The sequence below is a fragment of the Hydra vulgaris genome, chromosome 02 (genome assembly GCF_038396675.1).
Source record: "Hydra vulgaris chromosome 02, alternate assembly HydraT2T_AEP".
Lineage (NCBI taxonomy): Eukaryota > Metazoa > Cnidaria > Hydrozoa > Anthoathecata > Hydridae > Hydra > Hydra vulgaris.
Genome location: NC_088921.1, coordinates 28,306,288 through 28,331,856, shown reverse-complemented (window position 1 = coordinate 28,331,856; position 25,569 = coordinate 28,306,288). Strand labels below are relative to the sequence as shown.

General features: G+C 26.4%; 2 protein-coding genes across 4 annotated transcripts; both read left to right on the top strand.

Moving 5' to 3' along the window:
* The first annotated feature begins 579 nt into the window (after positions 1 to 579).
* On the top strand, positions 580 to 3,029 carry LOC100206412 (protein zwilch homolog). The gene is made up of 2 exons (XM_065790480.1): positions 580 to 914; positions 1,039 to 3,029. Exons 1-2 carry the CDS (start codon positions 644 to 646, stop codon positions 2,772 to 2,774), a joined length of 2,007 nt encoding a protein of 668 aa, XP_065646552.1. The 5' UTR covers positions 580 to 643; the 3' UTR covers positions 2,775 to 3,029.
* A 659-nt stretch (positions 3,030 to 3,688) lies between these two features.
* Positions 3,689 to 24,821, top strand: LOC105845833 (uncharacterized). 3 transcript variants are annotated; one of them, XM_065790478.1, is made up of 11 exons: positions 3,689 to 3,936; positions 4,192 to 4,234; positions 4,723 to 4,768; positions 9,389 to 9,425; positions 9,513 to 9,583; positions 9,660 to 9,915; positions 14,717 to 14,750; positions 14,866 to 15,053; positions 15,848 to 16,035; positions 16,578 to 16,656; positions 24,349 to 24,821. In XM_065790478.1, the coding sequence occupies exons 1-9, from the start codon at positions 3,750 to 3,752 to the stop codon at positions 16,009 to 16,011; spliced, it is 1,026 nt and encodes a 341-aa protein (XP_065646550.1). In that variant the 5' UTR covers positions 3,689 to 3,749; the 3' UTR covers positions 16,012 to 16,035; positions 16,578 to 16,656; positions 24,349 to 24,821. The 3 variants fall into 3 exon arrangements, with proteins under 3 accessions (XP_065646550.1, XP_065646549.1, XP_065646551.1); XM_065790477.1 differs by having other exon boundaries at positions 3,690 to 3,936; positions 16,567 to 16,656; XM_065790479.1 differs by lacking the exon at positions 3,689 to 3,936 and adding an exon at positions 3,971 to 4,109 and having other exon boundaries at positions 16,567 to 16,656.
* The last annotated feature ends 748 nt before the right edge of the window (positions 24,822 to 25,569 follow it).

The window sequence follows — 25,569 nt, the reverse complement described above, 5'->3', positions numbered from 1 at the left end:
CATTTTTTTTCACGCTTTATATACATTTGGTCACGCTTCATTAAATTTTTTTTGTCACCTGATCTTTTTGCGCATGCGCCACCTTTTTTTTTTGAGACCGGGAAATTTTCATCACTTTCATTTCCTAAATTCTCAGAATTAGTCAGAATTGAAGGTTCATTTTTTTACAAGGACCGCGGTTTCAACGTTTCAACGGACCTCGGTTTTAACGTTTTATTTCAACTTTTTTTACACGGTCGGTGACACTGAATCTGAGTCTGACTCTTACAAGAATTGTAACTTACGTTATCATCACGCATTAAATAATGTCCATACATTAAAAAATATATAAATTATGTTTAAATTGAGTTTAAGTTTTTAAACAAAAAAACTATTTTTATTTATTATTACAACTAATGAATTATTTTTCAATTTATATGTATTTACCAATTTTATATTAGTAAAAATATATTTTATATAAACTGCATTTTAATTTTTTTAAGTAAATAGTAATAATAATATTATAATCAATAATAAAATTATCTAAAAACAATCATTTTTATAATAAAAATACTTTGAATAATTTGATTTTGGTTATTAGATTATGCAACTTATAAGTTTTATTGCACAGTAGTTATTAATTTAGTAAACGTAAAAATAAAAGATGGATTCAAAATTGCTGCTTGAAGATACCAAGTTGTTCATTGAAGTTGAAAAATCTATGTGTAAACTGTTTGATGAAAATAATCGTCTCCAAAAACAGAGCTCCTTGCACTCAAATCAATCCACAGTGTTTGTAAATCATTGTGTTTTTAAGAAAATATACCTTTTAAGTTACATAAGAGCCTATGAAGGATTCTCTCAAGTTCTGATTTCTGAGCTTTCTCAGCTTTTTGATGCTAAACTGTATCGGAATGGAATTTTTCTAATAAGTAGTTAGTATTCCTACAATTTACTTTGTTTGTTTCATTTTATATGTTATATATATTTATTAGTTTTAAATATATTTTTATATATTATTAGTTCTAGTTTTTGTTTTTATTTCAAAATTAATTTTAGAATATCAACCAAAATGTTATAACCAGGATACACTTTCATCTTCTCCAATAAATAGTACAGCAGTCGATGAAAGCTTGTTAGAGGAAGAGGTTGACAAAGACATTGTTTATTTAAACAATAATAATGTTCTAGGCATAGAAATCTTGGCCAATATTGTCTGCACAACAATGTGTTTAGTCAATGAAGTAAAAATTGGTGGAAATGGCACCTCATTTGAATCAACAGGAATAAAGAAAAACATACTTATTGATATGAAGAGCCTCACTCCTATTCAGTTAAAAGATGCAAGATATTTTAGTGCTATATACTTTAAAAGCATGGTTTTAAATTCGTTGCCTGAAAAATCTGTTTTATTAATGAAGTGTTTACCAATTCAGCCATCGGTTATAGAAAATATGATTATATATACAGAAAATGTTAGTAATGAAAAGTTAGCCATTCATGTTGTTCAAGTTTCAGCCAATCCATCTCCTACTATTAAAAAAAAAGTGTTTGATTCATTTAGAACTAAAGAAACTAATTTTTTTGCAATGTACGATATTTTAGGTGATGTAAAATTTGAAAATAACAGTCTTTTAGATGAAACAAACACTTCTGTAGTAAATGAAGAAACATCGTTACAAATCATGATTTATTGGTCTGGCAGCGGTTATAGTGTTTCTAAGCCACCACCTCATTCAGCTAAGGCTGTTATTAAAGTTCAAGTTGTAGCTGGTGAATCACGATCAGCTGCATACAATGCATACATTGAATTAAAAGCTCTTGATACTGTTGTAAATAGAACTGAAAATCAAAATATGAACAACTCTATATCTGATAAAGTTCTTGAAAAGCTCTACATATTTAAAGATAGTGTTTCTGACTTTTCATATTATGGAAATACTGATGTCATAATCGGGAATGAAAAAACAGATGATCTAGAAAAACCAATGACACAGTTCCTCCATCAAGCATTTCAACGTAATGATCATGATTTTACAGACAAACTGTGGCTGTTTTTATATCAGTTGGAAAATAAAGATGATATGAGACAATGTATAAAAGAAATTGTTCAAGATATTATAAATGGATCATTGCAACCTGCCATCAGTCCTGCTAATGAAACGAAACTTGCTAAATTTATTCGTCAGATGTATTTAGCAGATTCAGATGAATCAAAACATTATGCAAAAGATAAACTTTTTGAGTTTTTGTCAAGCGAAACTGCCATATATAATCTTATGACTGAAATCGGAATTGAAAAATTGAGAAAAGATTACTTTAACTTTTTTTTAAGTAAAGAGTTGACAACCTTATATAATCTTCAAAAACTTTGTAAAGCTACATCCACCAATATGGATATTGCTTGTCTATGGAAGCTTCATCTATGTCTAGAAGCTGTAATAACACCTTCAATATACCTAGCTTTATCTCGGGACTGTGAATCATTGATTTTAAAAGCTGCTTTAGAATTCTATTGTAACAATAATGTTAGTTTCTCTAGTCCTGTATTTTATTTACCAATAATGCCTTTCCATGATGCTTCACCTGCTATACATCAAGCTTGCGAAGCTCGTCATCCTGTCATTTGGCAATGCGGCATTATTAATCAAAATAAAGTTGACTTATTAGAAACTACTATTTATCATGTAAAAAATAAACTTTTAATACCAGATGAAGAAACTGAAAACCTTTCTATGTTAGAAGACATTAAAATTGTCTCAGAACAAACTATGTATTTGCCTTTTAAAAAGTAACTACCAACAGTTATTAATTAAAATAATTTAAAATAATTAGTTAAATTAAACAGTTATGAGTATTTAATAAAAGCAATAGTTTATACAAAAAATAACATCATATTGTAAAAAAAAGTTTTGCAATTGACCTTTCAATATTATATGAAACTAATTATCGATTTTTACCAATTCATTTTTTTTTTAATTTATTATTTATGTTTAATAATGTAAGTGTTAAAATGTAAGTTTGTAAAGAAAAAACAAGTCATGTTTTTATTTTGGATCATTACTTGATAATTTGTGCTGCATAATAATACTTCAAATATTTAATTAATTTCAAATTGCATACTTAATAATACTTAAATTTTAGCTCAAATTAGGGATCCATTCTCATAAATTTGCTAAGTATTTGCTAAATAATTGAACTTAAAAATTAGCAAACAATTGTTGTCTTTCTTGAATAAATTTTAAGTTGTTCAAAAAATTTTATTTATAAGCTAATCAAGTAGAGAATATCAATTTTCTATATTATTGTAAAAACTATTGTAAAAAAAGTTTTATCAATTGGCTTTTCAATACTAAATGAAACAAAAGTTAATTTTCCGCAATTCATTTTTTAGATATTTTATTCATGTTTAATAACATTAGTGTTAAAATGTAAGTTTGTAAAAAAAAATCAAATCATGCATTAATTTGGTATCTTTATTTAATTTGATAATTTGTGCTGCATAAATTTCAATATAATCTAAATTTCAATTGCATACTTAATAAATGTTTTGCAAAAATTAGGAATCCCTTTTCCATTATTTTGCATAGCATTTGCTTAATAATTAGCAAAACAATTGTCTTTCTTGTTTGAATTTGAAATTATTCAAAATTTTTAGTTTATAAGCTAATCTAGTATAGAATTTCAGTTTTCTACATGCTTTAAATTTTAATTTCTATATTTTTTACAAATTTTTTTTATGTTAGAGTTAGAATTATAAATAGAGTATAATGGAGCCATATAGTAGTTTAAGAGTTAATAGACCTAAAATTAATGTTAACTTAAATGCAACATATGCCCCCTTTTGTACTTTAATGCAACCATATGAAAATATGATTGATGAACCTCAACAACTTTTGAGTCAAGAGTTTGGTGGTATGCAAGTTTTAAATTTTGAAGAAGTCTTTAATATTTCAGGTATTTAACATGTTTCTCTTGTTTAACTGTAAATTCTCTTGTTTAACTGTAACTTCTTGTTTCTCCATGCAACAGCCTTGTTCGTTTAACAGCCAAGTTAAAGAGTTGAGAGAGGGTTTTCACCACAATTAAGTAACCCCCTTGACTGTAGTGGCCGTCTTGGCCTTGTGGAGGTGAATTAACATTAAAAAAATTAAAGACAAACATTTTTTTTTAATCAATGAAAGTTTTTTATGATAATAATTTTTATTTTAGAAATTGATAAAGGTGTGCATTTAAATATGGACTCAAATAATAGGTTTATTATTATTCGGGATTATATAAGTAGTTTTTTAATATTTTTATTGTCATTTCTTATGTTGTTATGTTAATGATTCCTTAAGTTGCTATGTTAATAATTTCTTATGTTGCTATGTTAATTATTTCTTATGTTGCTATGTTAATTATTTCTTATGTTGCTATGTTAATTATTTCTTATGTTATGTTAGTCATTTCTTATGCTGTTATGTTAATGATTTCTTATGTTGCTATGTTAATGATTTCTTATGTTGCTATGTTAATGATTTCTTATGTTGCTATGTTAATGATTTCTTATGTTGCTATGTTAATGATTTTTTATGTTGTTATGTTAGTCATTTCTTATGTTGTTATGTTAATGATTCCTTATGTTGCTATGTTAATGATTTCTTATGTTGCCATATTAATGATTCCTATGTTGCTATGTTAATGATTTCTTATGTTGCTATGTTAATGATTTCTTATGTTGTCTACACTTTATTCATCTAGAATATTTCCATTTCAACAGATGCCATTTTTACTAGATGGACATAATGTATGTATTTTGTTTAGTTTCTGTTTATGTTACTTTTCTTTTAAAATGTTTATTTTTCTATTATTTTTATGTTGTTCTTTTTTTTATATTTTTCTTTAAATCATAATAATTAAAATAAATAAATAATAACAATAATAACAATAATAATAATAATAATAATAATAATAATAATAACAATAATGATACTAAAAATAGCAACAACAACAACAACGAAAAAAATGAAAAATACTTGTTTTCAACAGCAGAAAACTTTTGGGTGCTTCTTATAAAAATTTACTTGAATCACAATTTTTTTTTTTTTTGATTTTATGGTTTATTTTAAGATTTTCTCAGTTAAACACAAAAGTTTTAACAGTTTTAATTTGTATTTTTTTTGCAAGACAAACATCTGTATAAATGTGGACTTTATTTAAATTTGTTTTTTGATTTGATTTTTTTTAACTTTAGTAACAATAAGTTTATTATTTGTAAGCTGTCAAGATTTTGTTTTGAAGTTTACTTTTTTTTTCAAATAGTTATAAGGTAATCCAAGTACGTTTAGAGGTAAAAAATTGAAAAAATATATAAATTAATAAAATGCACTGATGTATTAATCTGTTTTTATGATAAGAGTTTATATTAGTTATTTTTAGTTTTTTTATTGACTTCAACTAAATTGATTAAAAGTTGACTAGTCGAAAGTCGAATTTAGTCAACTTCGAAAAACTGAACAGTTGGTTTAATTAACTATGGATTTCCTACTATATGACTAAAAGTCATATAGTAGGAAATCTATAGTTAGATTTAGTAGGAAAAATCTTAAAATCTTTATATCTTTTTATTCAATTTAATTTTTTCAATTTTTAACTTTTGTTTGTTCATTTAATAACGAAACTATTATAACTATTGCATAATGATTTTTTTTTACTCTCCTTAAGTTTGTTAAAATTCATAGCATGCTAGCAATATTTATACCTAATCAAACTTTCGGTTATGTATTTTATTAAATTTTTTTTTTGTTTTTTTTTGTTTATGCTTGTGATTTTCATAAATACTTTCATACATGGCCGTTCCAAGCTGGTTTGGGGCCCTGGGAACAAAATTAAACCGTGAAGCTCCAAAATCTTGATGTTATCTATACATTGTAAATATGATTTTATAGACTTTTTGATATTAACAAGTGTTTAAAGCGGTTCTTAAATCATTAGGGTCTGGAAATGAATTGTCTCATTGTCGGAGCATCCATGTCCATTTTGTTTTTCTCCATTATTTTTTTAATGATGTTAAAAAGTAGAAAACAAATAGATAACTATTTTTATTGCAATTTATTTTGAAATAAAAATCTTTCAACTAAATTGGCTTTAGTCAACTCAGTTGATTTTAAAAATATATTAGTCGATTTTATTTGACTTTTGAAACTAGTTGATTTAATCGACGAATTATTCAACAGTCATAACAACACTAGTTATTTCGCTAGTATTTATTCTCATTATCGCATTTTTTATGTAAACTGGTATCGAGGCTAATGCCAATATATTCAAATAAGCAATAAGTGGACTTAAGTAAATATATTGTTATAAAAAGTGGATGTATATAAATTATGAAAAAACTGTTTTGTTTTGTATTTAAAAAAGCTTCAAGATAAAAAAATTTCTTTCAAAGTGTTCGATTTGAACCTACAAAACATTAGAGTTATAGCGCTGAGAACAGTGCACTTAACCACTAAGCTAATGAAGGTATGTGTCCTATTGAAAAAAAAACTTTATAAACTTTTTATGACGTTTGTAGTTATTCAATAGTTTTCAAGAAGGTACTTTAAATAAGCGCAACTTTTGCATAGCAGGTTTAACTTATAAAAAAAAATTTGAAAACATTTTTTCGAGTGGAAAAAATTACATTTTTTAAATAGGATTATTATTTTTATGATTTTTATTTAATGATATATATTTATATATACTTATATTTATGATATATATTCTATTTTTATCTACTTTTTATTGTTCCCTAATAATATTTGTATAATTTTTCTAGAATTACAGAACCACAAAGAAAAAAATCTTTTATGTTATATTTGTTTAAATTTTAGATCTTTAGTTAAAATATTTTTTTATTTCTATGATTTTTTTTTAATTTTAATTAAGTACAATTTTAAAATGTTATAAATAAATTAACATTTATTTATAACTTTTTACTTCAACATCTACAGCAAACATCTTATGTTATACTGCAAAAGACTAAAAAGATTAAAGCATTGTTTTAATATAATTAATGATATACATCTACCAAAATATATTTTAGTTATAGTCATGTCTATACTCCTGGTTATGGGAAAAATTTGCAGCAAATATTTATAAAATTGGTTGTTTTAAGTGGGCTGTTCTCCCAGCTGTATGTTTATATTATATATACATACATACATATATATATATATATATATATATATATATATATATATATATATATATATATATATATATATATATATATATATAATACATAAAAGATATATTATATATATGTTTATATTATATATGCATCTTTTAAAGCTATAACTATAATAATGTTAAAAATAAAATAAAGAAAGAAAACCAAAACTTAAAGAATTTCTCTGAAATTGAAATGTTTGCATCCCAACATACTTTTATATATTTAACTGCTCAGTAAAAGTTCTTTAAACATTCATTAACATTTTAGTTGAGGTTTTTAATTTTAAAAATATTGCTGTGTATCAGCGGGTCGGGTGTTGGTACCTGTTTTTAGTTTTCAAAAAAAAATTTTTAATTAAAAAACCTCAACCAAAAGTTAAATGTTTTAAGAGTTTTGAGCTTTTAGTTATACAAATGCAACTATGTTGCAAATGTTATATGTTATGGAGCAAATGTTGTATGCAACTATGTTGTGTAACAAATATGTTTTGTTTAATCAACAGTTTAGCTATTTAAATTATCTTTGTAATTTATATATTGTTTAATTATATATTATATTTTACTTTATCTTTTGAATTATATTTTATTTATTTTATTAAACAAATTTTTATTTTTTATAAGTTATATTATTATTTATTAGTATGCATTAAACTTTTATCATATATCAAATAAATATTTACTGTTTCTTAAATTTAGTAAATATAGTATCTATAAATATACTAACTTCTGAAATTAAGTTTAATAAAAATCCAAGTGAGAAGTATTTTTGTTAATATGAAAATACTTCTTATTTGGAAGTAAATTAATGTAACATAAATTGCCTAAAAAACAAACGGTTTGTTATCAAGTATATTTAAACTTTATTATGATCTCTAGGGGCTCTATCATAAGATTAGGTTTGTATTGTTCCTAACATTTCTTCTTTAGTCCCCTTTCTGTTTATTGTGTATATATTTGTAATTAAATTTTATTTTATGTGAGATTTAAACTAAATCTATATATAAACAGCAAAATAAAATTTAAAAATTAAAAAAAAAGTTGTATTTTACAGAACGATTTTCCAAAGTAGTTTTATAGACAACTATTCCCTTGCTACTTCATATTAAAAAAATGTTGTAGAATACAATCATATTGTATTGCATATTTTATTATGAGCTGATAAGAAACTGACACATGCTTATGAAAGGTGTTAATTGTGCTGTCAACATTTTTTATATTACTCAATGTTGCATTGTAACAAGAATTAGACAAAAGAGCTGTGGTATTTCATATCAAATATACTCTTTAATGCAGTTTCAAATTTAGAAACAAAACAGAATTTTTATACATGATGTAGTAAAAGTATACTTATAAAAATATTATCCTGTATCGAATACATATTTGCAATGCTAAATTTAGTTATTAAAATCAAATCAAAAATCATCACAAGTTTTCCTTCACTTTTAATTAAACCAAAAATTGAATTACCCTTTTATGTTTAATGAAAGTTGTTTTTCAAATGAGCAACTGATCTACTTTTTTTTTTTTAGTAAGCTAGTATTGCATAGTTTATGGGTGATTCCTAATGATTCTCCAAGAAGATTGTAAAAAAAATTTTAACTTAACTCTAAAGAAAAACTTCAGTTTAAATTTCCAAATAAGTAGATTTTGCGGAATGAATTTTCATTCAGAGGGAAAAACATGTCATCTAGTTTCAATTTAAAAAAAAAATCAAAAAAGTAAAATAATTACTTTTGATTTTTTGAAATTAAAATTGAAAATAACTTTTTTTAAATAATATTATATGGTATTCAATTAAAAAAATATGACGGTTATTAAAACAGTTTTACTTTTTACTTGTGATTTTTTTAATTTTTTTATACTTGGCTTTTTATTATTTTTGTTGCTTGTGGTTGTTTTTTTTCTTTTTCCAACATGCTATACAATGCAGTTGCGCTTTTTATAATGCCCACTAGATTTTTGTATTACATTATGTGTGCATTGATCTGTTTTTAGGTAGAATTCCTAATGTTACAATTTATTTAAGAATTCTTTAATGTTAATCATTTTCTAATCTGCACTTTTTTATACAGATAGAGTTAACATAGTTGACATACAAAGCTTTTGTGACTTGTTCTCTACAGGTCCTCTTGTATAATAATAATAGATAATAAAGTTTATAGAATAGTTGATAATATTGAATTTAATTATTGTTTTCTATAAATTCTATTTTTAGCATTCTTTCCAGTCTGAAACATGGTCTCCCAAAAAATGTATGTTGAAAAAGTTTTTTAGTTTGTTTTTTTTTTCTTCAATAATTTGTAGATGAGTATTCTTTTTTTTTTTTTTATTTTTTCAAGTTCAACTACCTCCAAGCCCTATTTCTGTTAAAAGATTTGAAAAGATTGATGAAATAACAGAAGACTTAGATGTACCAATTGCTTTTGTTTTTATTTTTCCAGTTTTAGAATTTTGGAAGTTTAGACTTAGCTAGATTTATTTTTTAGGCTCAAACAACAGAAAAACACTTTATCGTGAGCCACTCGGGAGAAATAGATAGTGAGCTTTGTTTTGAAAAAGATAGTATTTTAAATCAAGCTATTTCGATTTGTGATAAAAAATTAGAGACTCAGGAAGATTATTGCAGATTCCCAATTGATAGTTTATTTTCTAGTCAGAATATTGTTTATAAATCTCAAGTAAAAAAGCCAAGTTTGTTTTTAACAGTTAGTAATGTGTCTGAAAATTCTGAAATGAAAAATGGTGAGATTTAATTATAAGATTAAATTTATAATTATGATAAAATATAGTATAAATACATACAGTTTTTCGGAAAAAGATTAAAAAATTTAAAAAAATGATTGCTGCCCTAATCCAAATCCTTAGTTGATTTAGTGGCACTCCTTTCCATTTCTTCCTAGAAAGCCAGTCAATTTATGTGCTGAAGGCGAAAAATTATTCTAGTGATATTAAAAATAAAATAGTTGAGTGTTTTAAAAACGGTAATAAACCAATTGATATTTCTCGAAATTTTCAAGTTCCAAAAGGTACAGTTTCAAAAATTATTAAAAAATTCAAAGAAAGGGGAACTGTGGAAGTGAAAATAAAACCTGGAAGACCAAGAAAAAGGATAAAGTTATAAAAAATACTTCTACAAAAGATCCTAGAAAGTCATCAAAGGATATAAAAGAAGAAATCTTGGAACAGCATGGAGTTTTATTATCAGACAGGACAGTTCGTAGAAGGTTAAATGATGCGGGCTTATTTGGAAGAGTGGCTGTCAAAAAACCGTTAATTTCTAAGAAAAATAAGATGGGTAGATTATTGTTTGCAAGAGAACATTTAAAATGGTCATAAGTTTCCATACTTATGACCAGGCCTAATTTAAAAATTTGATTTTTTTTTGTATATGTTAATAAAAAAAAAATGTTTTATTTTATTAAAAAGTTGTATTACGACTTCAATAAACATATGCATAATATGTAGTAAGTTTTGCATTTTTTATAAATAAATAAAAAGCATTTTGAAAAGTTTCCATACTTTTGGCCACCACTGTATATATATATATATATATATATATATATATATATATATATATATATATATATATATATATATATATATATATATATATATATATATATATATATATATATATATATATATATATATATATATATATATATATATATATATATATATATATGAAAGAGGTGTATATATATGTATATATATATCATATATGTATATATTTCATGTATGTATGTATGTGTATGTATATATATATATATATATATATATATATATATATATATATATATATATATTTATATATATATATATATATATATATATATATATATATATATATATATATATATATATACACATGGACTATAATAAGGCATTAAGACTGTAATAGTCTTAATGCCTTATTATAGTTCAGAACTTAATAAAATCTGACTTTTGGACTTTGATAAATTTATGCTAAATACTATGCTGGCTATTGATGAGACCAAATAATTTTCTTTTTGTCTCTAATGTATTTATATAACTGAAGGAGAACAAATGTAGAAAGGAAAAAACTGACTTCTTCTGAGAGATTTCCATTTTCTTTCTTAACTGTTGACTTTGTATTAATGGTTTGGTTTGGTTGATCCATTAAACTCAATTTTGACAAAAAAAAATTGAAAATTATTTAACAATAAGTTGATCTTTTTCAAATATACTTTTTTTTTCAACATATCGTCAAGGAAACTAATAACTAGCATTGGCTACTTGGATTATTGGAACACCAAATATTGTTCACATTACATAACACATGAATAATACTCTTTATACTAAAATGAGCTTAATATCTGTTGCAATAAAAAAAATTTCTTTAGTAAAAAATCTGTAGTGCATATGCGCGGTATTATCAAAAGTTACACAGCACTGACAATATCTACTTTAAAATTATATATATAGATTTTTTTAGTTTTGTCCGTCTATTGCCCCTCTATATTATAATGTTTGGATTAATAAAAAATCAAAAGATAAAAACTTGGTTCTCAATTGCTGGCTAACTTGGTTCTCGATTGCTGGTCAATTGTAGCATCTTAAAAACTTAATGTGTTTATTGCATTAAATACTAAGTTTTTGATTTGACTGTTTAAAGTTTAAAACTGACTATTAATGTAACTCTTAAAGTTTGAGCTTGAACACAATGACTCTTCCACATTATATTAACTCACTGCGTATGAATGAATTAGCAACTTTACTGGATCAATTCAGTCTACTTGTGTGAGGTGCCATGTTTGTTGTTGGAGCAGTACACTTGGTGTGGAGTTGGATGGTATAGCTTCATCTTACAACACTATAAAATGTGTTGATATGGTAACACTAAAGGTAGTAGCAACTGCTCAATACGATTTAGTCTTGACATCTACTAATTATCCATTGCTTCATTGGGATGAAAAGTTTTTTGATATTAGCAGCATAAACAAAGAATTTATTTTTCATACTGTAGTTCTTATTTCAGGGAAACAAATGAATCTATTACTTAGTATTCCAAAGATTGGTTATTGCATCGGGATATTGTACAAAGGTTAGTTATTGCACAAGGGTATTGCACAAAAATTAGTTATTGCACAAGGGTATTGCACAAAGATTCGTTATTGCACAAGGGTATTGCACAAAGATTCGTTATTGCACAGGGGTATTGCAAAAAGATTCATTATTGCACAAAGATTGTTTATTGTACAGGGGATGAATATTATAATGGCTGTTTACATACATTAGATCACTGGAAAATCAAGCAATTGATTTAATTACAAGTTTTTGCTACAAAAGATTAGAATAACAGGAATAAAAATTGGTTGTTTTTTTTTATTGGAAAGAGCTTCAAAAAAAAGCTATTTTAGATAGCTTATCTAATCTACCATTAAATGTTTTTTTTGCCAATGTGTTTATACCTGTTTTTGACAGCTGATATTGGTCTGTTTAAATGGTTTTATAGTATGTTGCTAATAAAGCTGATTTTAAGCCATCACCTGACAACCTCCTTTATGGAATGCCCAGTGTCCTATGTGCCAAATTTTCATAGTGTTACTACAGGGTACTGCTGCAGCTCTGTTTTTTTTTTCTTTTTTTTCTTTCTTAAAATGAAAGTTCAATCAAAATTCTATGAAGGCTTCAGTACATAAATTGACTGAATTTTCAAGTTTGGTCTAGTACTATTTTGACATAAAAAGCTTTTATTACGGCTATAAATAAAATTATATATATATTTTTTAATTTTTCTGAAAAAAAGTGTTAATTAAAAATTGTATTTTAAAACATAAATTGTGAAAAGTGTATGCGGACACTCCAGACCTTCACTAAATTCTGCCCATGAAAATTCTTTTTGGAAATTGAACTTCCATCTCAATAAATCAACTGATAATTTATGAGAAAATAAGTTTGAACAAAAATTTTTTTGTTCTGCATAACTTTAAAGGTCCCTGCCAGCCTGATTGGGGGTGGAAACACATGGCCCCTAAAAAGCCTGATAAGGATCTTAAAATTCAACCTAAAAAACTCATTTTTTTCTAAATGGTATATTTTACGTAAATATTAATCACAGATAAAGATCAGAAAATTAAAAATAGATTTATTGAAACTGATTGGTTGATTTAAACTGCAAATTAATTGATTTGAACTGCAGAAATAGTTGAATAAGCAAAATTTATTTTTAGTAAAAACTGATAACTAACTAATAACTGTTAACTAATACACTAGAAATATTATTTTGAAGTATTTTTTAAATAACTTTCATTAATTAACTTATAAATGTATTGTGAGATTATCAAATTTCAGATATTGAATACTGTGGAATAAGATTCCATTGTGTTGGGATGTTTATTAATATTTTGTCTCATTATATAATTGTTAAATTTTCAATTTTAAAATTTTTCTTTCAAATGCTATCTTCTGTAGTTTTACAGGAACTAGTTTTTTTGATAACGGATAATACTATGAAATAAGTTAAGAGTATCCATTTTAACCAATTTCTCATTTAGGTACCATTTGCGCTAATGCCATTTTTGAATTTTTAAGCTATTTTTGAATTTTGAACTCAGCTCCATAAATTTCAATAAACAACAGAATATAAAGTAAAAATCAATCACATTAATGTTCATATGTCTTTATCTTCCAATGGTGTAGGTCTGTTTGGAGGTTAACTATTGACAACTATCTTTCTTAGCTTAATAAAGACTTTTTACAATATTAAATCCTAGGTCCAAATTTTTGTTTCTTATTTAAATTAACAATCTTCCTGAAAATCTAACCAATAAAGATTTTATTTTGATAATATTAACTTTTTTTTTTTTCAGGAAAAAAAAATTAACTACTAACAAATCATTAAAATTTTTTAAGAATAAAGTGTCTGGTTTATTAGTTATGTGATTGCTGGCTGACTCCAAATGGAAAATATTAGCAAATAAAAAAAATCTTTGCTGAAATCTTGAACAAATCTTTATTAGTGCCCCTATGAACAGTAAGTGCTTTAGATATATCCCCCTCCCCCTTCTTTTTATTTTTTCTCTTTCCTGTCCTTCCCCTTAATGTGACACTAAAAACTCTATCTTCTAAAAACATATTTAATGATGTTTAATGAACTGTGGCTTGTTATTTAGTTTTCATACAAATTTTTACTTAAAAAAATCTATAGGTAAGCTTCATTGCATTATTTTTTGCTTAAAAGCTCTCCTTTTCACTAGTTTCTGTCAACTTTTTATCTTTGTGTATCTGTCAACTTTTTCTATCTTTGACTGTGATTAATCAAAATATAACAATTAGAAAAGAATGAGTTTTAATGTTTAATTTATGGGTTTTCAAACAATATAAAATTTTTGAATACTATAAAGTTTTGGCTTCAAATCTGGTCTACAGGGCTTCTAAAAGATATCAGAAACATTTTAAAAAGATATAATTGTGTTTAAAAAGTATAAGTAGATTTTTTTATAAAATTTGACATATTTAAGGATTTTGTTTTGTTTTTAAATTTTAATTTATCTTACAATTTAAAACTTATATTTTACAGAAAAAACAAATAAAGGTCTGAACAAAAGGGCAAAGTAAGTTTTATAAAGAATTTTTTTTTTTATATTTACTTATTTTACTTACTTATTTTTTTATATTAATCACTTAATCTTAATCACTTCTTTTTATGTTTGTATCATTTAACTTAAGCGAACAACGCAAAGAATTGTCTGACAATATCCGGTCATTAAATAGTTTACTACCATATGCAATCTGTCAAAATTCTCGAGTATCACGTGAAGTTACATTGCAAAAGGCTCATGAATACATTGTTTACTTAAACGAAGAGATAGAAATTGTCAAAAGTCAGTTTAATAAAGCTGAGTTTAAAAATAAAAGTGAGTTTTTTCCATAGTTTTATACACCAAACTTTGTTTGACTATACTTAATTTTAAATAAGCAAACTTCGTTTGACCACACTGAGTTATAAATTACACAGGTCAACAAAAAAAAAATATTTTGATGTTGAGCAAACAATTTATTTTTTGTATAGCATTTCTCATTTTGATTTCAAATGTGCAACTCAATTTTCACCATCACATCAAGTTGTAAAGATATTTGGGTTCAAATCTTTAGAATTTGGGGTAATTCCTAGAAATTCCTAGTATTGTCAAAAAATTATACAAAAATATGTCAACCTGGATCTCAAAAGAAGCATATTTTCATAGAGATTTTAGAAAACATAAATATATTTCCTTGAAATTTGTTGACAAAAAAATTATGTGAAAAAATGCTAAAGACAAAATGTTTTTCAGCAATAATACAAAAAGTACTTACTTTTATTACAAAAAAATAACATTTTTAAAATCTCTATGAAAATACACTTTTTTTGAGATCCAGGTTGACATACTTTTGTATAATTTTTTGTAAAAAATTATACAAAAGTATATCAACCAAATTCTAAATATTTGAACCCAAATATCTTTACAATTTGACATGATGGTGAAAATTGAGTTGCATATTTGCAATCAAAATGAGAAATGCTATGCAAAAAACAAATTGTTTGCTCGGCACCAGAAAGAAATTTTTTTTTGTTGACCTGTGTTATTGATCAATCTATGCTCAGAACTTGGTACAATAATTGTTTTACTGGTATTCTTCTAAGGTCTATTTTGGTTTTTATTTCTTATAGTTGAATCACTTGTCCAGCCTGTTGAATTAACTGCATTAGAACAATCTGACTTTGCTCCATATGTTAAACCCAGCACAACTAAGGCATTAGATATATTAAAAAAAAAAGAAAAAACACAAAAACATGGTGAAAAAACCCATGAATTCATTTATGCTGTTCAGTAAAGAAAATCGGTCTACGTTTTTCAAGTATACTTTTTTTGTTGTTGTTGTTACAGCAATTTCATTATTCTAAAATTTATTTTATAAATCTATTCTGAATTTAAATTTATTTAAAAAGTTAAATACATTTGGTAATATTTTTTTATTCAAAAAAATGTCTTTGAATCTAGAACTCATTTTCCTGGAGAAAAAAAATCACCTATATTATTTATTACTTAAAAACTTCTCCAGATTTAAAGAACTTAAGCATGGAATTATTACATTTTAAACTTGGAATTGTTTAAATTGTAATAAATTATTGTTAGTAATATTTTTTAATAAGCAAACTGCAATAACTAACAATGCCAAAACATTGTTAATTATTGCATTTTGCTTATTAAATGCATGTTTATACTTATGGTCTGAATTAATTTTTGTTGTTACAGCAAAACTATTGATGCTACTGTTGCTATAAGCAATTATAATGGCAATAATTCACTTGTTTTTTATATCTTTTTTACAAAGTTATTTCAAGTCATCTTGTGAATAATTTTTAAAATATAATCTTTAATTTTTTAGATATTTTCCAGGTCTAAGCAATCGAGAAGTCAGCAAACTGTTGGGAATAGCATGGCAATCTGTTGATGAAGCTCACAAAAATATTTACAGGTTGTTCTTTATTTCTTATCATATTTTATTACTTTATGTTTTTTTCTGATTTATGTTAATTTTTTTTTTTTGTAAATACAACCAGTACTAAATTGTTTTTCAAATTTTAATACCGATATATTTTGGTTTTACTCTTCATTCGATGCATATACAAAATATTTTTGAGGCATAAATATATTTTTAGTATGTAACCAGGTTTTATTTTTGGAATTCCGAATATTTATCTAAAATTTTATTTTTTTTCCTCCTACCCGAATAGTTTTCTGGACATTTTAAAAATATTTTTTTGTCATCAAATAATTAAGACAGTAAAGGTATCGTTCATCAATTAAGGTAGGCTAAACATTATTTGTACGTGTGTACAACTAATTTTTTCCTATTTGTACTCGTATATTTATTATTAATCATTTTGAGTATTTCATCTAGTTTGATTTAATTTAATAATTTTAAATATAAGTTATAAAATTATAAAATTAATAAGTTATTATTAATTTGTAAACTCTATTTAAATAAGTATTGAATTACTTTTATATAACAGGGATTATCTTTTTCCGGATATTTCCGGAGTTCCGGATAATTTTTTCGACTTTAAGTTTTTCCGGATATCCAAAACATTTTCCATATATGCAAGTTTTGGTATATATTTTTGTGATATATTTGTATTTTTAAGCTTTTTCACTCATCGCTCATAGAAAAATTTTACAGATTTTTAAAATATGACTTGGATGATCTACGATATATAGGAGTGCCTGCCAATACCTAAACCCTCAGTCAATGTATGTACACTCCACTATGCCTATACCCATTTAAGTCTGTCAAAGTATGTACACTCCACTGTGCCTATCCCTATTTAAGTCATATATTTATGTATACTCCGATTCGAAAAAATTAAAAAACAAAACAATTTCTCTATGGAGGATTGGAACGCGCAACCTTGCTAGCCCCACCTCTTATCTTTACCACTGTAACATCCACAGCACTATGCCGCTTTTTTATTAGTTTCAAAATTTAAAATATTTAAGCATTTTTCATGTGCAAATAATGTTAGTATTATGTGCATAATGTTAATATTATGTTTTATATTAAATAGTTAATTTATAGTAACACATTAATTAATATAACGATTTTTGCATACAAATGATAAATTTCTTTTCAAACACATGAGATATTTTTAGTTATACAAAATACATTTTTATTTCTTGATTTTTCCAGATATTTTTTAAAAATGTTTTCAAAAAAGAAATTTATCATTTTTTTTTTTTTTTTTTTTTGTGCAAGCAACCACTATTACTAGAACTACTCTACTAGAAAACAAAGAGCAGAGTTAAAGAGCAAGGAAAAAGTTTACTTTAAAATAGTGATTGCAATCCTGGGATCCTGGCCTTTTTTATGATCTTGAAATCCCGGCATTGTCTAATTTCAACCTGGGGATTCCCTATAAAATTGAACAAAACAAAGCGCAATGAAAGTATATATAAAAACTACAACAATTTGTGCGTCTCAATAAAATAATTTAAAAATAGTATAAAATTGCAGAAAATAATCGTATTTTTAGTTCAAAAAAGTTATCGAAAAAATGTTTGATTTAGAAAAAAAATAATTGAAAATCTTCGCATTATATCATGTTTTTTAGTTTTTCTATTTTGTTCTGTAATTCTGCAAAATAAAGCGTGTTTCTTAAAAGTTAAACTCCTAAAATTAAAAATTAAATAAGCATGACACGTGTGGATTCTACAATTAAAAGAAGCTCAGCTCTTTAGAACTATTTTTTACGGGATGAGAAAAGCCAGACAGCGATGTTTAAATTGTTCCACTGCGAGAAGATTTTAAAAATTGGAGGTGGTATAACAAAAGGACACATGTTGCTGTTGTAACATATACACATGTTGCTGTTGCATAATGTGAAGGTCGAAAGCCCAACCTAAACTAATATTACCGAAGAAGGAACATTAGATTAACCACCAAAAAAGAAATCTAGACTACTAACAATATACTTTTCCATTTATAAAGGAAAGAGAATACACTTCATGGTACACATTGCTCGTCTAATGGTATCTGACAGGCTTTCATTTAATGTGATTTGTTCTTCAACAGATTTGCGTGCCACTTTAACTGCTATGGTATTCAGAAATCTACCAATGTCAGTAAACAATTCATAATCATGTAGCAGAGTACAGCAAAAAAATAAGACTAGGTTTAGTTGATCAAATTAAAGCGCACATAAAAACGGAACTTGGGGTAGGAGAGAGATTTTTTTGTCTTTTGACAAATGATATAAATTGACTGCAAATGATGTTCTTAATAAAATGAAAGTAATTATCTTGGACTAAGTAAATTGATATTTACTTAGTCCAAGATAGTTCTATAGCTCTGTCACATGATAAAGTGACAATACTATCAGAGATTATTACAACTTAAGTTCCCATTAAAGCAATGGTTGAAGAACACCAAACTGATATGAGTAGACTTCTGCAATACCTGAAATAATCCATGTGTATAATAATCCATTAAATATTGAAGAGGAACTTGATTGTGTTATTAAAGAAGGACAATCACCAATGCAACCAGTTAGACAAAATACATTGTTATCAAAATTTCAAAAAGAAATTACACTATTTGAAAATGGTGGTACACGTGGCAATTATTTGAAAGAGCTTATTCATTTCCAATGACCTTAAAACAGACAAGTGTCTAGGCTGACAGGTATTTTCTTCCGCCGGGATGTTCAATACAAAAATTCATAACCATTTGGGCGATGAAACTTTGGATGTGTTGTGTATAACATAACATAATATTTCCTTATTTCTAATATAATTTCTTAACATTATTTGACAAGTAAAATTAACATGTTTTTCTTTCATGCATGTAACAATGCAAATTTTTGGTTAAAAATGTGCTGTTTTTATTCTATTTAAACTATGCAAATGTTATACAGATTTCAATCCTGGGATCCCAGGATCAATGTTTTTCAATTCCAAACATCAAATGAGAAAGACCTCTGGGGATTGCAATCCCTACTTTAAAAGTTGTAGGTTGTTTGAGTCAGGAAAACATAAATATAGAAAAAAGGTCTCCCATCTTTATATTTTCCTGACTCATCCAACATCATGTTATGAAGTGCAGGGGAAAAAAGTAGACAAATGAAAGTGCTTAGACCATGCAGTGACAGATAAAGTAATAAGATGTAACTTTGCTGAATGATAAGTCAAGTAAGAATGAGTTTTTGTTAATGGAACTAGAGGTGATGGCTCTTTTGAACAGCAACCATGATAGTATATGTAGAAAAAAGAAAGATATGAACTTTACAACGATGGGAGAGAGGTTAAAGCTTAGCAGATAAAACAGGTCCAATTACGGTTAAAATGCGCTTTAGACCTTGTCTAAAAAATGAAAGATTATCATTAGTAAAACCAGCCTAAATATAACAACAGTATTCCATATAGGGACAAATAATCTTTGTAGAGATAGAGAATGGAATCAGAAGTAAGATAATGGCAAGCACGATAAAGAGAAACAATCTTAGCAAATGCTAACTTCCCAATCAATTGTATACATGGTTTCCATGAAAGGTCAGTAGTAAACAATAATCTAAGAAGAAATAAAGAATAGAACTCCTTAAAAGGTTAGCCGTTCATCAATATAGAAATGTTGACAGTATTGCATTAGTTTTTTGCAGTAAATAACTGAGTTTTGTCAAAGTTTAAATTCACAAGCGACTGCAAGCCCACTCTGTTACAGAAGTGAGATCAGATTAAGTAAGCCTATCTGTTCTAAAAGCTTGAAAAGACAGGAATATTAAATTGAGTTGTCAGCAAATAGAGTCAGTTATGTATCCCAGAATTTACTGGAAATGAAAAATAGTGTTGGTCTTTGACGATGACTTTAATAAAGCATTTAAAAAGAAATGTTTCGATAATGTTAAAAATTTTCTTAGACACATAAACCGAGCTTATGGAGAAGACCAGCATGCCTAACATTCTCAAAAACTTCAGATGTGTCAAGATCAATAGCCTTTCCTGGCTGCCTCCATCCAATGTGCTGTAGAATTTTTCTTTTGCAGCAGTTAGCAAGTTAGTTGTAAAACAAGAAGTTCGAAATCCATATTGGTTGTCAGACAATAAAAAAAGTCTCTAGAGCCTAATTTCTGAGACAAAATATTTATGATTTAGTAAACTAGGAATAGTTAGCTAAGCATCAGACAGCACAGTTTTACATTAATTTTTTGCAATAATAAATAGGTGTTTGTTCTCAAGAGAGTTGTTCTTTTGAAAAAGATTAAAAAAATGATTACAAATAGTGTAGCAGCTGCACAACCATGGAGAAGGAATAAAAGCTTCAATACCTGCCTGGATCCAGGAGGCGCATTTATCAGTGAAAATAGAAAAAGCCAAGGACTGTCATAAAGTAAATCACAAAAAGAATCTTAGCTTTAGAGAATGAAGTAAGGGATGTGATAATAGGGCGAGTCTAAAGTAGAAGTAAGAAATGAAAGATTTATAGAGATCATTGTATGATCAGAACATGACTTGTTGATTTTCAAATTGAGTAAAACTATTTTTCTTAAAAAATTGATAGTTCTTGGTGTTCTTATGTTTGGTTAAAGTTTTATTCAAAAATTCTTGCTGTTGAAATCAACAAGGCATATCACGAGCCTTTATTCAGGATAACTTATTGGGTGTTAGTATCTTTCCCAATATGAATTGAAGCAATGATGCATTTTTTCTGTTGTTTGTTCACTATAAATTCATAGTGACATCTTATTCTGTTTGAAAAAATACTGCATGAAATTGAATCCAATCGGAAAGGATTGAAAGGAATTTGGAAAAGCATTAATTTTTCTCAAATTGAAATTGCAATTTGTTGCCAAAACAAGATGATACTAACTCAGCAAATTTTCACAAGGTTTCAATGATGGGAAAATCATTAAAAGCAATAGTTTGCAAAAAATCCAGATTTTTTAGCAGTTTAATACAGTCATTGCCTGCAAAAGACCCCCATGAAAGGGCTCTTGCTTTATGTGTAATGCTTGCAGCATCTGCTTTTGTCCAAACATTTTTGACAATATTAAAAAGATGATTCACGACACCTAGTGAAAAGTGACTGCAGAGAAACTAAAGTATGACTGTTTCGAAGAGCCAAAAGTTTTTAGTGTCCTACAGTTTGCAAGGTTTGATCCTTCAGCTTTAAACCATGTTAGCAGATCAAAAGAAAAATTACCTCTGTTAGGAAGGGAAAGAATGAACTTTATATTTTTCTTTGGTAAAAGAAAAATATTTGGTAATTTTTCTTTGGTAAAAGTCTTTGGTTCAGGATCATTATCAAGACTATTAGTTCTACTTTTGGTTTGAAAGACGAGTTTCCAATCTTCTTAATAAAAAAAAGTTCAGTCAGCCATTTTAGTCTTCCATCACTTATCAAATAAAATGGCTCAGAAAATGGATTTTGCTTTCTAGTGGAATCTGCAAGATTTTGCACATTGACACAATCAAAAAGATTATTTAACATTTGACATTACTCAGGCTTCAGCTGAACCAAATGTCTTCAAAGCAATGCTAGCAGATGAACTGAGTGCTTAAGCTGCTAATCTTACATTCATTTTTAAAAATGGGCTTAACCTAATATGTTCTGAGGAAAGATTTGGGTAAGTGTGAAGGCCTTAGATTAGATTAGTATAGATCTTCTAAAATAAATCTGATATGTGATTCCACAAAATGCGATTATCAGTATTCCACTCATATTTCCCATCACCTAAAGCAGAATGAAATAGGCAATTTAGAGCAGTTTTTATAAATGTGGAGGATCAGCTATGAAATATATATATTGATCAACTTCAGCGAGTTTATCTTTGATGTGATAGTAAATCTAATATTTTTATTATTATCTTGTATTTTCCGTCATATAAAAATGCTTGAAAAAAATTTACAATTGACGAGGCACAATTGCTTGTAGTAGCAACTACTTTTAGATAGAAAGCTCTAAAATACTGACAATCTTCCAAAATAAGGGGAATAACTGAATAGGTTAAATATTTGTTGTAGCAAATTTTGCAAAACTATATTTAAAAGGGTTTATAATAGCTCTCACAAGAAAAATAAGAACATGTGTTGCAATTTAATCAGCTTTATTCATAGTTGCATAGTTAATATTAGTGTCACCAAGATCAACAAATCCTAAAAGATCACCAGAATACTTATCCCATACCAAATTTTCTTGAATTTTCATTTTATCAAATAAAAGAGTAACAAACCGTTTTTGATCAGAAAAATCCTTTACTTTTAAACTCAATTCATTTACAATTTCATGGTTTAAACCTCAAATAATCATTGTGATAACAAATTCCCTGTTTTAAAGTATTTAAGAATTTTTGTTTCTCATCCCAAAATAGCTTCATAAATGGAGTGACTGTACTATCATTTTTTGATATGATTGAAACTAAGTCTTTGTGTAAGTCATCACTGACAAAATGTTATGATTTAATTTCTGTTGCATTTCTTTGATGTTATCTTTAAGCAATTTATTTTCTAAACGGTAACTTTGTAGGGTTTATTTTACACGTTCTGGTGAAGTTTTAGAAATTGAAGCTCTAAGTTTAACTAGAATAAGTAATTTATCACTATTTTTTTTAACAGATATTTTATTTTGAGACTGAAGACATTTGCATCCTCTACAAAATCTTCTTTTTTTTTTAAATAACAGCTTCATACGTAAGAGTTCGGGTATGTTCCGTTTGGTTTTAAAGTAAATAATAACTATATAAATCAAAATTTTTAGGTTTAGCATGAAGAAGATAGCCATGAGAACTAATTAATTTATCTGGGATACCTGGACATACTATATATGATAGCAAAATTGAAATCAGGTTACAAAAATTGTATTAAACATTGATCTTTTTAGATGCAAGTATATTTAATGATTATCTGGCAGAGCCTATTAAAATATACGAATAGTAAACGAGAGGCTATCTTCAATATAAAATTTGTACTTAGGAACAGTGTGAATATCGTCCATCTTACTCTATTTTAAAAAAGTGTAATTAATGTTTACATCCCTATCAAGTTTTGTAGACTAATACGTTTGACCGATTCCTTAAAAGATTTATGTGATTTAATGAAACTTTTTTATTTGGGGCCTAAGGTTTTCTTCGACTATTCTATGTTTAGTTTAATATTCAAAACTATTATTCTCCATTCTTTGTTGAAATCATATCGGTGGATGGTATTTTAAAAAGTGAAACACTGTTTTTTTGAGAAGTACCATACAAGCCAAAAATGGAAGAGTTAGCACCAGGCATTTGCAAAAAACAAGGATAAATGAATTTTTTTTTTGTAAATACTATTTTTAACGCGTCTATGTTTACAAAAAGTGTACACTCATTGGTAGACTGGGTTCTAAAAAAACGCTAACAATAAGATAAACAATAGCGCTCTTTAACTGGCCAGACTATGTATTTTATGAATATGATGGAATCTTTCATTTTATATTAAAAAGTTTCGTCGTTGATAAATACTGTAAAAATGCAAAATTTTAGAGGTGCTGTTAATTTAACATTTATGTGAGATTTCACACTAATTTTTTTTCTCAGACAACCAATCTATTAAAATATAATTTCAATTCTCACTTTAATGATGGTTTTAAACTGTAACCTCGTTTGACTTAATTTTTATTATTTAATATTAAATATTATATTTTTAGAGAAGTCTCGATTCTTCAACGTTTATAAATTTCAAATATTTAACGCTCTACGTTAACCGCACTTTAACAAAATCTTATGGATATTGATATAATTATGAAAATAATGCTTATAAAACCAAGATGAGATGTTAGTGGTGCTGAGATTTTATTGGTTTGCGATGGTTTGGTGTTTGAAATTGAGTTCTACTCCACAACCTTTAATTTTTTGAATTTCTTTCAGTAAACAAGTTGTTTCGTGAAAATCTAGCTTGAAAAATCTAATCTGATTAACAGTTAAAAAACTTGATATTTTATTGCATGTATTGTTTATGATTTTTCTTTATTTAAAACTGTCTTGTTAGATCTTAGAAAATTTAGCTAGTTTTTTTAATTTCTAATTTGTTATTTGAAGCAAAAAGAAAAAAAGAAAAAATTGTATATTTTAGAGCATGTTTGTAATTTCGCAATATAATTTTTATGTTTAGTTTTGGTTGAATTAAGTTCTTTGTTGCTTCATAATCTACACGTCATTTAACATTAATTTAAATTTACATAGACAATTTTCAACAAGTTCACTTATAAACCTAAAAATTTGGCATTAAATTGGTGCAATAATCTTTCATAATTATATATTTCATAACAGTAATTTAGTTAGGAGGGGGCGAATTTATTAAGCAATGAATGCTAAATGAAACAGATGTTTTAAACGGTGCGCTGGGTTTACATGGTTTTTTCCTTTCACAGAGAGTTTTCACAGTATGAGTTATTAAGTAAATATCTTTAGTTAAGTAAGCACTGTAACATTAAATTCAAAAAACGACTCTATTATAGTTGATGCAATATCTTTAATTTGAGCATAAAAAATTAGACAAAACAGTTTAAAGCTATTAATAAATCTACTAATAATGAGTTGTATCATAATTCCCGTAAAAAAAATTAGAATTTCCCAAACTATTCTCTCAGAAACCCGGCACGAATAAAGTATTTTTTGTGTGGTTACTAAGGTGCTTCTTACGGTCCTTAAGGTTTCTTCACAGGGCACCGTGGAAGAGTATTTAAATATAAAGCTCGCGCCTCCTTCCTTACCAATGTCGCTTATTGGGCTGGAGCATGCGTCAAACGTCGGACCTTTAGGTTCTGAGCTAGAACTCTAACTACTGCGCCACGACTGCATTTTTTACACTGATACAAACATGAAATACATTGTACAAAGATATATTTTGATCTACAACAAGATTTAAA